Source organism: Hipposideros armiger, unplaced genomic scaffold (genome assembly GCF_001890085.2).
Source record: "Hipposideros armiger isolate ML-2016 unplaced genomic scaffold, ASM189008v1 scaffold_660, whole genome shotgun sequence".
Lineage (NCBI taxonomy): Eukaryota > Metazoa > Chordata > Mammalia > Chiroptera > Hipposideridae > Hipposideros > Hipposideros armiger.
In genome coordinates, this window is record NW_017732010.1 from 651916 (window position 1) to 666973 (window position 15058).

General features: G+C 37.8%; 1 protein-coding gene across 1 annotated transcript in view; it reads right to left on the reverse strand.

The window, feature by feature from the left end:
* Positions 1-4410: 4410 nt before the first annotated feature.
* The window catches only part of FAM171B (family with sequence similarity 171 member B), a 62650-nt gene continuing 52002 nt past the window's right edge, over positions 4411-15058 (reverse strand). Inside the window, exons 7-8 of the mRNA XM_019626138.1 lie at positions 9444-9567; positions 4411-9188 (exon numbers count right to left, since the gene is read on the reverse strand). Coding sequence (XP_019481683.1) covers positions 7844-9188; positions 9444-9567 — 1469 coding nt within the window. The 3' untranslated portion in view covers positions 4411-7843. The remainder of the gene's footprint in view (positions 9189-9443; positions 9568-15058) is intronic.

Genomic DNA, 15058 nt, shown 5'->3' on the forward strand with positions numbered 1-15058 from the left:
ATATTGGGGGGAAATGGGGCGGCGGATTGGGGGAGGGGGGTTGTCACTTCGAGGGGTAAAAAGTATAACTATTGCACTGTGTTGTACAGCTGACACTAATTCTAAAAAATGTGTATTTCATACTAAAAAATAATTTTTAAAAAAATAATCAGGCTTATCCTTTTCACAGGTGTTAATGCTTAAAAAATAGCTTGCACACCAAATCTTATTTAAGATTGGAAGAAATGATCTATGCCTGTTGGTGATGTGAGGGGTCTGAGAAAGTAGGTGATAAACTGGGGTTTGGAAGGTGGATCGCTTTCAACCCAGGTGGCAATGAGACTGTCATTGGTAAGTGAAACACAGACACTTATTAAAACTCTAGTGTCCAATTATTAAAACTCTCTTCACTGGTGAGTTATGATGGTATACCACTGGGAGAGGAGTTTGCATTAGTTGGTGTAAAGTGTCGACATTTGAGGAGTACTGGGGAAGCTAACTATAAGGACAATGGAAACGGATGGATATTGTTAAGCCCATTGCTACCCTAGATAAAGATCGTGAAAAGGTGTGGGCAATTGAACACCAAAGCAGGAAAGCCAACAGACCTTCCTGAGAGCTGACCAAGTGTCTCCTACAGCAGGAAGGCAGAGGAACCTGAGGCCCAAGAGTTAACAGAGTGGCAGAGCTCCAATTAATGCTAAATGCTCATTCAAGTCAGCTTAGTTATGACAAGAGCAGGGTTAGATTGAGGAAAAACTGGGGTCCTAATATTTGGGAAGAGAACATTTAGGTGTATGACCCTGAACATTTTGAACCCCCAGACTCTTCTGAACCCTCTGAAAATGCAGAAGTGAGTCATCTCTTCCTCTTAAGAGCTAGCCTGCCCACCTCCCTTGCTTGAAGATAATGCAGAGTCCTCTTTCCACAAACCCTCATGTGCCCCCTTCAGGATCTGCCTTTACCTTCTGTTGTGGCCACTAGACATGTAATTAGGTTAAGCCACAGCATAATTCAGTCAGGGATATGCTGTGCTAATAAGAGCTAATATCCCAAAGAAGCTGCAAGACTGAGGCATTGTGTATTGGCAGGTACTGGAGGAAAACCTGTGGGTCTGAATTCTGAGAGTGCTTAATCAAGGGGACCTGAAAATACGAACGGGCAGGGGAGATCTTATTGACTTGAGAGCATTCTAATGACATTGCGTTTAACTGCTGGGTGAGAATATGAATGTGAGGGCCATCCAGATAATGGTGTATGCTCACTACTGAGATGACTCCTAGAGGCCTAGAAAAGCCATGGCCAATGCTAACGGAAGTTGAAATACCAGAATTCCATAGCCGACAGTAGACCAAGGGATTTCCCATCCCTTTGAAGCCAGCATGCTGGAGTGAATATATTTTGTAAGGCCAGGAGCCCCACCAGATGGTTCTGTCCCATGGGCAGACCTATAAAATACACCCTTTACCAAAGCCCCAAACAATGTTCTTCTCCAAGCACCAGAACCGCCAGTGGCTCAGTGGTGTCTCTTCTATACCCAGGGCTGATAGTTGGAGAGGATCTTATTCCCAGGCTCAGTGACAGCCATGGGGATGATTGGACCCAAATTAGGTCCAGGTACTAGCATTTAATTATCAAAATCCAGGGGGATGAACTTATAGTAATAAGCGGTAGGGTCAGAGTAGCAGCCAGGAAGCCTGAACCAAGAGACAGAGATGGTTACTCAAACAGTGTCACTAGGGGCATAATTGGTGGGAGTCCAATAAGCGTATTCCAATCAGTTTGCACTATCATAAGAATCAAGAACGGATGACCAGGAGGCCAAGGGCAATTGTCCTAGTTAAAAGTCTCAATCAAGTGTTTAATTTCTGGACCTGAGGTAGTTTTCCGACCCAGAATCCACTGACTGAAGAGGCGGCCAAGTCCCTAATAGGAAGGAAATTGCAATAGCACAGAAAATATACTAGGTAATGATTTCCCTACTCCTTCCCCAAAAGTCATTTACTTGGTAATTTTTATAGTGACCAATCATCCCAGTTTTCTCAGAACTCAGGGGTGTCTTGGAGCATGGGACTTTTTTTAGTTGGGAAATTTCTGAACAAACCGGGATGAGTTGGTATTTTGGTTGGGGAAATGGAAATAGCCAAACATTTCAAGGACTGTTGGACACTGTCTTGATTTACACTGATATCCAGAAACTTGAAGCTTTATCATGGTCCCGCTATTAGAATTGGAGCAAATGGGGCCAGGTCATAAATGGAGTCATGAGAAATATCTGGCTTGTAATGGTGCCACTATTTCTTCAGATCCACCCAGCAGTTATCTCCCTAGTCCCCAAAAGTATAATTGAGAGTAACATACTACATAATTAGTACAAGTCCCACATTGAATTCTTGACCTGTGGGATACGGGTAATCATACAGTGCCCTTAAGACCTAGCTCTCCGATGATGTAGGTTACATATTATATAAGGCAAAATCGCAACACTGTAGGTTACATATTATATAAGGCAAAATCGCAACACTGTAGGTTACATATTATATAAGGCAAAATCGCAACACTGTGGGTTGGGGTTTGGGGTTATGTTGAGAGCTGATTGGTTGGAGGTGAGGTAAGTTAATGAATCATTTCTTCAGGTCTTGAAGACAGTGCCGAGGTCCTTTCCAGAGTCCCTCTGTCCGGTCTCATGGAAAAGTAGCCAGGGGGTCGTTCCACCTTAGGGCTCAGGAACTGAATCATCTTAGGTCAGATGTTATCTTTAGCCTGCCAGAGGTCTGGACCCGGCTACTGTCTTCTGCTGCCTCCAGGGTTGTTGATTGCGGGGTGGGGTGGGGAGAAGCCAAATCTCTAAGTATATACACAGAGAGAGATGATTTCTAGAACTAGGATTTAAAACAAAATTTAATCAAAGTTATAAGGACCCTCGGTTTCATTTTTTTCCCCCTAAGTAGTGTGTTATCTATATTTAATAAAGATGTTTTTCCATCATCTGTAATTGAGTTTATTAACTTTTTGGTATTTAACATTATAAATTGTGATTCATTTCTAGATGATTTTTTCTAGTCAAATTCTGAAACTATTTTTATAAAGAAAAAAAACTTAATGGGCAGGTGTCCACAGTCCCAAAATAAAGAGGCTAAAAATAAAGGGAATAGAGAAGTCAAGGAAATAATACTCATGTTGATGCAGCAAACAAGTTCAAATCTAAAACAATACAACAGACTTCTTAAATTAACCCACAATTGATTTACAGAGAACTCACTGATGGAATTAAGCTGTCTCATTGTGTATCTGTGCAGTGTACTTATAAAAAGGCCAAAAGGTGATTTTATGAAGTTTAGATAAGGCAACACTGTAGTATAGTTCAACATTTTTCCAGCATATATTTCAAGGGAAGTGCCCGATTGGCTGTCACAATTATCAAGAACTGATAGGTGAATTACTTTGATCCTCATTAAAATATCTCCTAAATCCGTCCAACTAAAATATCTCCTAACTCTGTCCAACTACCTTTGTTATAGTTTTTATATATCAGTCTTCTACCATTTCCCTTCTTAGATGAGAATGTGATGACCAGCTCATGACCATCATCTGCTTGGCAGCTAAGTTTCTGATTGTGATTTATGAAATAAGTTTTCTATTACAACCAGTTCCATGTTGAGTTTGGGTCCTGCATGACTTCCAAGGGCTGCATCATTTCTGTTAAGATGCCAGACTTTCCCAGATGGAGACCAGGCCGTGAAACAAAGATGGCCACAACCTGGCTTGTACTTGGCAGGGATTCAAATGCAAGTGTCTATTTCAATGCCACTGTCGGGGGGTCATAAGCCACACTGTATTTGTGAGTAGATTCAGAGCACAATTCCAGTGAGAACTGACCAAAGGTATTTCTAGTACCACATTGATTTGTCATACAAAATGTCTAAAAATATGGCAGCCAGTACAATGATTCTAAAGATATTCTAAAGCTCAAAATGCAAATTGCCTGAACTTAAGTATTGTTAAATTAATTGATCAGAAAAGGGCTCTTGAAGGAGATCTAACATTCTAAGTGTAAAAAGACTGTTATCATTTAGTCTTAGGTTTAAAGTCCAAAGAATTTTTTTAAAGGTGAAAAGATGTTATATCATTTTCTCACTTAGCTATTTTGGGAATTGCAACTTATTTTACATTCTGCTAGATTACCTTAAGAAAGCTTCTTATTGGAGGAAAAACAATTTGTCTATAATCAGCTTTCATAATAAAAATGTGAAGTTTGGAGAACATGGCATAAAAAGAGAAATCAAGTTCATTATGTAAACAAAGGGTATTTAAATATATAATGTTTATTTTACTATAGGGAGTATAATAGGAAAAAAGTAATAATTGAGCATTTACTAGATTGACAATTTAGAGAGGAATATTTCAGTTTATCCAAAATTAAACAATGCATCAAGTACATTTTGATTTATTTTATTATCTTTAATGAACTATGTTTAACATTTTACAAATCTTCAGCTTGTTACAGTTTTCAGCAGTAAATACAGTAGTAATGACAATAAATATACAGTGAAATGTGAGATTCCTCTGATGAAAGAATATAAAAGATAGAAACACTTGGAAACAAGAGGGCAAAATGTCAACTCTAGGCCTGAGGAGGAGATTAACGTGGTTAAATTCTTTACAAAGATAGTACACAGGGGAATGAGTAACTCAGTGCCTATAAATGAATATGTAACTTTGAGCTTCACCTTTCGGGGAAGTTTTAAGGGACATTATTTGACCCACACATCCCTAAAACTCTATAATATGCATCGATACCAGAGGACTCAAACACAGAAGAAGTGATCTGAAAATGATTGCCAAAGCAAAGAAGTGCTTTTATTCTTCAACATTTGTGATCTTTGTGGTATACTGTGTATTATAAAAGGGTGGAATCCCTATACAACTGCATAAATGTCATAAAAATGGATTTTATAAAGTCTCAAGATCTTAATATGTATTCAAAAATACATATAGCTGTGCTTTAGTAAACGAATCCATCAGTTAATTGAGGGATAATTTTGCTTTTAAGATATATCCAAAGTATATACAAAGGATCCACAAATGTTAACAATTTGTGACCAAAATTCTCTAGGTTTACATTTGCAAAAAACTGGGTTGGTTTTTCCATTTAAAAATTTAAGAAAGCTGTGAATATTGTAGATTATCACTTGGGTTAAGAAAAAGTAGATGGCTTCAGCTTTTTAACAGAAAATTTGTGACTACTCACAAATGAGAAGTTACACATTTTTAATCATTAGAAAAGATAAATTGCCTATACTTCCCAATTGAGAACAGAATGTGCAGTGTATAAAAAAATAAAGTTTTATTCTGAAACCCAAAAATGTATTTCTAGAAAAGCCCTTGGGGTTACATCCTCTCATTTTCTTTACACAAGAATGAGTAAGCGGCATACCCTTACATCAACCACGGATTCCATTACTAAGCTGAGAGATGAAACACTTCTACTTAAAGGTGGGAGGAATATACACTTAAAATATTGAAGTACAACATTTTCTATATAGTTTCTAACTTCATTCCAACATAAACAAGGTATCAGTATAAACAGGGTTCCAAAAAGAAAGATAAATATTACTTGCATGCACACTTCATTGTTCCAACGTGAAACACTAGGTCTATGTTTTATTTAATTAATAAAAACCGCACATCTGCTTAATTTGGGTAACAGAAAGAAAATGCACATTTAAGAAAGATGTTATCATATCCTTCTAATAAAGCAAGTCTATATCAAAGGCACTTCAGCAGAGCACTAACTCCTTAACCTTTTCCAAGTCATTTTCATTTAGGCCGCTTTTTATGCATCTTTCTGTATAAGACCAATAAGAAGCCTCCTTTAATTTTGGGTCTTATCACTACCCTCCCCCTGCAAAAAAGTAAACCTATCTATTACCCAAAACATTTATCCCTTCTATGGATTGGGGTAAAATATAGCAAACTTTTGCCTTGGTCTTTAAGTTCTTTGGGTTCACAGAGAAAAGGAGCAGTGTTATCTGACAGGTTAGATGCTTCAGAAGTGGTTATAGGAAAAAAATTGGCTGAAGTCTACTATCTTGGCAAAAAAAAGCTGTTGTCTTTCATTGTACATCCATCTATAATTTGACTAAAGCTAATGTGGCTAATTTTGGTTCTTTCAACTTGTTTATATGCTCTCATATTGATTATAAGGGATGAGCAATTTAATTTCATTTTTCCCCACCATGGGTCAGGGGAAGCTGCTTCGGACATTTGCCTTCATGGAAATTTAAAGAAAATTGGGATGTGTTGATTATAATTAACAAAGAGCTTTATTTTTAGGACTTATGAATGACTGATAATTCAGAGTTGAAGACACGTAATTAAAAACAGCTGTTGAATGTGTTCACACTGAATTCTTTACTATGATGAAAAGGATATGACTATATTACTTGCAAAACTAGGGGGAAATGTTACAAAGGCTACTAAGTGATTTAAGAAAAAAACATTTACTTTTCCCATGAAATTGAAACTGTTTTTCTCAAGCATATTTTATGAATGTGAACAGAAAAAAAAAATCTATAGATATACTTAATGTCCTGAAGGTAGTTTTGAGTCTCAGGGAAATGACATTTCTTTTTCAGCTCATCGACATTTCAGAAAAAATTGAAATGTTTATTCCCTTTAGCTCCTCATATTTTGTTAACTTTTTAGTGTTCACAAGAAACTTTCAATTCATTGATTTTTTTAAAGAATCAAATTTAATAGCATTTAAATGTGAGAATTTTTTTAATAGAAGAAATATCTAAAAAATTGATTTTAGCTAATATGTATCACTGAGTCTTAAAGATATTTACTTTTTTCAGATTGGTTACAAGTTTTCCTTGACAGATAAACTCACTTTACTTTTAAGGGGGGGGGGATTCAAAATAGGGGTGACCGGTTAGCTCAGATGGTTAGAGCACGGTACTGATAACACCAAGGTTGCCGGTTTGATCCCCGCATGGGCGATCATGAGCTGCGCTCTCCTTAAGAGTCAACTATGCCATTGTAGCATGAAAGCAATGTGTAACCAATGACCATGGCTGTTCCCCAATAAAATAAAATAAAAAAAAATTCAAAATTAAATTTCAATATCAGTATTCATTTCTCAGATTTCTAAATAACAAATTAACACCTTACCATTTATTCTGTAAAGTTGTATTCAAAAAGTACCACATTGCTGGAGTTTCCATCTCTAACAACCAAGTAGCTTCTTGCTCATCTTACATAAATATGGCATTTACCTAGGGGTTGATACTATACACATGCTGTTTATCACACAAAAAAGAAAATGTTGGTTGGCCTTTAAACTCTAGAATTACATCAACCCAGAACATTTATCAAGTTATTTTCAAGTATAGGCATCAGAGAACATAATAGTAACATGTCACAAGAATATGATGCCTGAAGAATAGTTTCATTTCTAAATATTTCACAGGGGTAGCCATTGAAGCAGAGGCAACATTTTTGGAAGCAACTTTAAGAGTACACGTTTCACAATGTTATTCTTAAGAGAGTCGGGGCCAAATTGGCTGATTAAGCAACATTTTCAGATAACTGAAGTCTTGAAGCTATTTTATATTTTGAACTCTTGGATACTTCAAATTTATCATCCAAAAATAAATGAAAAGAATGGGTCAGAAAAAGCATTCCTTAGGCTCTTTTTCTCTCACTACTGAATTACCATTTTACTATTTACTCTGCTTAAGACACGTCCAGGGACCATGAGATAGCTCCGTCTCACCTTCCTAGGAAGTTCATACTGCAATTTACAACAAGAAGCAATAATCAACAGCACGAGACAGCAGAGACACAACCATCCGTAGTGTTAATTTATGGGGATCAGTGGACGTTCCTCTCGTTTCTTCCAGATATTAGTTTTGCTATCTCTTTTGGCTAGTGGTGGTCTGCCTCTTTTTTTAGTGGGGGATGTATTGGCTTCAAAATCTTCACCAGTGCTTTTTCTTCCTGGGGACTCTTCCCCAGGGTGCTCCAGGATAGCTCCACTCCCTCCATCTAGAATGTGCCTTAAAGCTGGGTCCTCGGGGGAGCAAACAGTGGTTCCACTCTCACTACTGCTCAGGTCTAAATCTTCTAAGTAAAGAATCTTAGGCTGATGCATGCTTTTGATGAAAGTTTTCTCCCTCTCGAGTTTTCTGCTTGAGTGATGCTCATTCATGTCCACCCCAGAGTCCAGACTAGTGTCATTGCTCTGGGTTCTCTTGCCTTTTTTCAGGTCTATAAACGAATGCCTGACTTGTGCGACTGGCTTTCCATCAAGAGACACAAACCAGGCTCTGGGATGAGGGGAGGGCTTTCCCTTGGACAGCTCCAGGAGGGTCTGTTCAGAAATTCCTTGAAGCTCTGATGAAAAGGGAGTCATTACAACAGCTTCATTGAGCGTTCCAGGAACAGAAACAGATTCTAGTAAGCTGTTTGAATACCGGCTCCAATCTGAAGTTTGGGATGGCAAGCTCTGTTGACCTTCCAGTGGGATATTCTCTTCCCCGGCATCTGGGGGCTGTGTGTGAGAATGCATTGGCATTTTGGGCAATGTCTGTGTAAAGTTCTCTCTATTTACTGGTTCCATCAATTGGCCATAGACTAACTGTCCCTTTCTTGGCAAAGTAGCTGACTTAGCAGTATGTAACTGCTCTGGAGTGGAGAAAAGGTCAGATGTTTGAAGAATGGCAATGGGTTGGCTATAGATATGCATAAGCTGTTCAGGAATGTGGGAACGCCCATAAACCTCTTCATTACCTGTGAGATACCTCTTTTCCTCTTGAGCATCACATAGAGAGGAAGACAGATTGTTGCTAATATGCTTAGGTTGTTTGGACCCTACACCGGACTCCAAAGACTGTGTTGGGTGCCTTGAGTAATTATTTTGACTGGCTGACAGAAATGAAACCTCTTCATTGTAGATTTTAAAACTGTCCCGAGTTTTTACCATGGACACTCTTGCTTCTGCGTCTGCCTTTGATGGTTCCTTTTTTTGAGGGCTGTATGAAGAGTTTGTGGCATTGAATAACTGAGACTTGTCCTCAGCTTTTAATGCGACTTTGACTGAACTGATATGATTTATGTGCGTTGTTGAAGTGGTCTGATCTCTCTTGAGGACCTCAAGTCTAGTGATATTTCTCTCTCTTTTCTGTGGAGTACCACACTTATCCCTACAGTACAAGAGAAGGCAAAGCATGTTTAAAACTTACAGTCTAGAAGGTTCATTTAAAAACGCCATCCCACAATATGTACATTATATAGCAACGCTACTGATACACTATGTCCATTTTAATTTTAATCGTCACATTTTAAAGATCAAACCACCGACTTCTACAAATAAACTTTGTAATATCTAGAACATACTGACATGAGACTATAATTTGATAGTTTTCTGGGTTTATAAACATTGATTAATATTTTCTTACCTGCAATAACAAAGAAGTACAGCAAAAAATCCAATGACGATGACTATCGTTCCTCCTAATATGGCCGTGAGAAACACAGTGTGGTAGGCAGTTATGTCCTTTGAGTCTCCATTTATACCTGACCCTAAATGGTTCAATATAAACGAACAAACAAAATAAAGAGAAAATATGTAATTTTAGATCACATTTTCAACTGTGTCCTAGCCTGGGTGAAGCAGATTGAATATGTGTAAAAACTTGTATTTGTTTGCTCCCCTCCCATGGCAGGCTTCCCATTGGGTAGAGACTACCTTCCCTGCCCTTTGGGCTTAACCAACTGACTTGCTCTGCTTGATGCAATGTGAGCACCTTAAATGAGGTTGCATGAGATGGCCCTGCCCTCTTGCTAAGGTTCTCTCATATACAAATAATACATCCCAGAGAGTTTCTATTTCTTCAACCTATGTTCTGGAATGAGAATAAATGTTGAATTGATCCAAGCCAAGCCCGACAGTTATTGAATGTAAGCAACAAATAAATGTTTGCTATTGTTAGCCACTGAGATAACAAGTTTGTGTGTTAACTGCAGCAATGGCTGACTATTACAGGCATTGGTACCGAGATGCTAAAATGGTGCTGTCACAGAAGACTAAAATACGTGACACTGGCTTCTAGGCCAGGGAGGAGCAGTGAGGAAATGGTTTCAGTAGGCACTAAAACTGCTAACCCCAGTTACGTAGTAGCAAAATATTTCCAATTAATTTGAGCTTTGTGCAAAGAAGTTTTGAGATAGAATATTGGTAGTGAGTGTGGGCTATTACTAACTGTATTTAGTTAAAAAAGAAAATGTAAGATAAATTCAAAAAAGAATTTGCCAAAGCAAACAGAGATAAAAGGACTAGGGAATCAAAAAATTCTGGGATTTGAAGGATTAAAAGTTGCAACTCCTTCAGCCTGGGCTCTAGAATAAGATGCCATGATCCCTGTAAGCTGAGCCCAGGAGAGGCACAGTTAACTCACAATCCTCCTTTATGAATGAGCACATAGATACAATGTTGTTTTGCAGTAAAAGCTGACTAATATACTACAATGATGAGTGTTGGCTATTAAGGCTTGGCGTGAAAAGCAATGCTATTGGGCAACTAATTTTGAGGTAATCTGTTTCAGTATCTTGAAGACTTCATTTTATTCAAAAAATGTATTGGGTTGTCAGAAAAGTCATGACACATGTTTGCAACAGATGGCACTAGTTCATTTTTGGAAGTACTGGAGTCATTCGCATCTATGTTATTGCTATGTCATTTGACAGCTGACAGTTCTAGCTTCATTCTAAAAAAAAAAATTGAGCAATTTGGTTGACTTTTGGAGATTTTACAAGTTGAAGATGGAAGACCAAACTGTGCATTTTTGCCATATTTTACTGTTTTACTTCCATAAAGGGAAGAACGCGCATCAAGCTTGTGAAAAGTTGCATAAAGTTTATGGTGACAATGCTCTAATGAACGTTAGTGCCAACGATGGTTCACAAAATTCCGTGCTGGTGATTTTGATCTCAACGACGCTCCTCAATCAGGGAGGCCACTGAGGTTGATGACAACAAAATAAAGGCATTGATCGAGTCAAATCCACGTTACATGACAAGAGAGACTGCAGAAGCATTGGACATCCATCATTCAAGCGTTCATGACCACCTGAAGAAGCTGGGATACGTAAGCAAGCTCGATATTTGGGTTCCGCATGAACTCAAAGAAGTTCATTTGACAGCGCATATAAACATCTGCCATATGCTCATTAAACGTGAGGAAAACAATCCTATTTTGAAATGACTGATAACTGGTGATGAGAAGCGGATTGTTTACAACAATGTGGTGTGCAAACGGTCGTGGTCCCTATGTGATGATTCGCCTCAAATGACATCAAAAGCAGACATTCATCAGGGGAAGGTTATGCTCTCAGTGTGGTGGGATTTTAAAGGTGTTGTGTTTTTTGAGCTCCTACCAAGGAACCAAACAATCAATTTGAATGTGTAATGTCGGCAATTGGACAGTTTGAATGAATCCATCATCCAGAAACGTCCAGAGCTTGTTAATTGTAAAGGAGTTGTGTTCCATCGTGACGAGACCACACATAAGTTTGATAATCCGTCAAAAATTATTGGAGCTTGGATAGGATGTGTTGCCACACCCACCATACTCGCCTGACCTTGTGCCATCAGACTTCCACTTGTTTCACTCTTTTCAATACTCCTTGCGTGGTATAACGTTCAATTCAGATGAGGCTGTAATCAGCACCTTGTTCAGTTTTTTCGCAAATAAAGACAGGTCCTTCTATGAATGAGGGATTACGAAGTTCATTGAAAGATGGCAAAAGGTTATTGAACAAAATGGGCAATATATCATTGGTTGATCTTTGTTCTTTATATAAATAAATGACCTTTGAAAAACATAGATAAAATATGTCATGACTCTTCCGACAATGCAATGTATAACAAGTCTACTGATCAGTACTGACTAAACTGTAATATGTATTCAGGGTGATAAGGTGATGAGAGTGGTAGGGCAACTGGTTTCCTGGTTATCTCTCCCATGAGAAAACGTCCAGAATGAGACTCTCACCTTCACCAAGAATACTAGAAGAGGCTGAGGGCCACAAGGTCCTTAGATCTATTCTTTAAATTCCTCATTTAATAAAAGTAAAGTAACAGTAACGGTAAAGGATTTGGAGAAGCAGCACTGTGGACATACATATAGACTTTGGAGCCAGAGTGCCTGAAATAGAATCTTGGCCTACCATTTATTTCTACGTGGTGTTGGGCAAGTTTCATTTCTTTGTGTCTCAGTCCATATCCATCATAGGTAACCCATGTGGGCTGTTATGAGTTAACACTTATAAGATACTGAGAACAGAACAGTGCTTAGCACATGATAAGCACTCAAGGGTTGGCTAAACTATACCCTTGTTAAATGAATCTTCAAGGTTATGTAAGGACAAGCGCTCCAGTGTTGGCCACACTTTCAAATATGGTAACTAATAATAGAGCACTTATATCTAACAGGCAACCAAGTATAGCATTACACAATATATTTCTTCAATCAAAAAGGAATGAGTGGGCCGGCCAAGTGGCTCAGTTGGTTAAGAGCTCGCTCAAAAGTTTAAGCTCTGAGCAACAGCAGTTCGATGCCCGGCCTGAACTGAGCTGCCGCTGAGCTGCCAACAGGTGGCAAGATGGCTCAGCTTAAAAAAAAAAAAAAAAAAAAGGAGAAACAATGCAATCTGCGGGTTCTTATTCAGGATCCAGAGCTGCTACTGAGTAAAGTTTGATTATAACTGGGAAATTCAACTTCTGCTCCTAAGAATATGAGAGTATATGTTTCCACAATACAGTAATGCTAACAATTTTTATTCCACAGGATTTCAATGAAACTCATTTTTGGAACTAGGAAGCTGATACTATACAAGGTGTGATTAAACAATACAATAATGTTTAAATAAAAACAATTATTACAGTAAAAGACACATTGCCATTAATCTCCCTCAAAATACTCCCCCTCGCTTCAAACACTCTTATCCCATCATTCTTGCTACTTACTGAAGCAGTTCTGGAAGTCCTTTTTCGTGTCTTTAATTGCGCTGTTGTGGCTCCCTCGATGTCCTGAATCATTTTGACTTTGGGAAAGTGCCAGAAGTCACACATTGTCAGATCCGGTGAATAAGGTGGATGTTGACACACTGCAATGTTTTTATTTGACAGAAATTGCCATATACCAGAAGCGATGTGTGACACAGAGCACTGTCATGATGGAGAATGATTTATGGCACACTTTAAAACACACCTTCTCTCAACCGTAGCTCACAGCTGAATGCACCAAACAAGTTGAAACTTGTCACACACTGTTACTAAGGTTGGAGGCGCCCCTTCCTATATTAAAGATCCCTGCCTTTCCATTGGATGGCACCTTTCCATTGGATTGCAGCAGCATTCACCATATTTTCTGATCATAACAGATAGGCTCTGTGTCACACATTGCTTCTGATACAGCGATTTCTGTCAAATAAAAACATTATGGTGTGTCTTCATCCACCTTATTCACCGGATCTGGCACCGTGCAACTTCTGGCTCTTCCCTGAAGTAAGACTGACCGTGAAAGGTAAACATTTTGATTCAATTCAGGGCATCGAGGCAGCCACAACAGCACAACTAAAGACACGCACAAAAGGGGACTTCCAGAACTGCTTCAGAAAGTGGCAGGAACGATGGGATAAGTGCGTTCGAAGCGAGGGGGAGTGTTTTAAGAGGGATTAAAGGCAATGTGTCTTTTACTATAATACATTTTTTAAAAATTTAAACCCTCACTGTATTTGTTGATCACACCTAGTATGTATGACAATAGCCAAAAATTATGCATTTGCGTGTGTGTGTGTGTGTGTGTGTGTGTGTGTGTGTGTGTGTATACCCAGAAGGGGTTACAATGTATTTTCATTGAAACCAAAATATATTTGAAAATGCATATTTAAAAACATTAACAAGCACTTGTTTATTAAACTCTATATTCAGCTGCATACTTACCTAGAACAATAACAATCTATGAAAAACCACTTGGCTTTAATTTTTGTACTTAATATTTTTTTCAAGGAATTCTAGAATTCTACTTAAGATTTATTTTAAAAACAGATTCACATATTAATTAAATTACGACTAAATTAGCTCCAGCAGAGTAACTATCCCATTTTGATTTTACAGTAGTTACATCCTAAAACGTTTGGGATATTAGGGATCACCATATCCAACTCCAGCAATATAAAAACAAGAAAACTCATGCTCAGATGAGCTGTTTCAAACTCACCCAGTTAGTTACTGGCAAAGCCAGAGCTATAATCAACTTATCCATGTTTCTAGTAGTGTTCCTTTGACTGTGATATGCTTGTAGAATAAAAGCATTACTAGAAGGTATCTAGTTCAAACTAAACGGGAATCCTACACCTCTACTTTAGTACTCTGATTCACATAAAATCTTTCCCAACAAGCTGAAACAAAAAACCTTAACCTATTTTAGAAAATTATTGAGCTTTTATAATTCATAAAGTTATCGTATATAAGTTGGTTGTTTCAGATACATGTTTAGTGGAAGGTACACTTCTATGTAAAACTCAAGTACTCCTTAGGTTACTTTTATTAAAAATGAAATAACTTGAATTTAGTTGAGTTGAAGTATTAAATATTAATATTCTTTTTCATCAATATTTCATTATAGTTGCAAACCTAGAATGGAATAAGACAGCTGGTAAGACTGTGTGATATTTTGCATCATGAAGAACAAAAGTAACTACCCTCTGGCTTCTGAATAAATAATCTCCTAAGTACTAAGTTCAAACAGAAACAGAGAGAACATCCCTCTTGATCATATATGGCTAATGGCTTTTATTTCTTCTTTTGGAATACTAAATTTTGGCTTCATTAAAAAAAGTCTTGTTACCTTGCACAACTTAAAATTCAAAGGTTGTCAACATAAAATGAAAATCAAAAACTATTTTAAAAAAAGTGTTTCATTAAAAACTGTGAGAGCCTTCAAATTGTTAATAAATGGCTTTAATAAAGTTGGATGATGGGCTGCTGCAGAGAGATGTTATGTAAAATG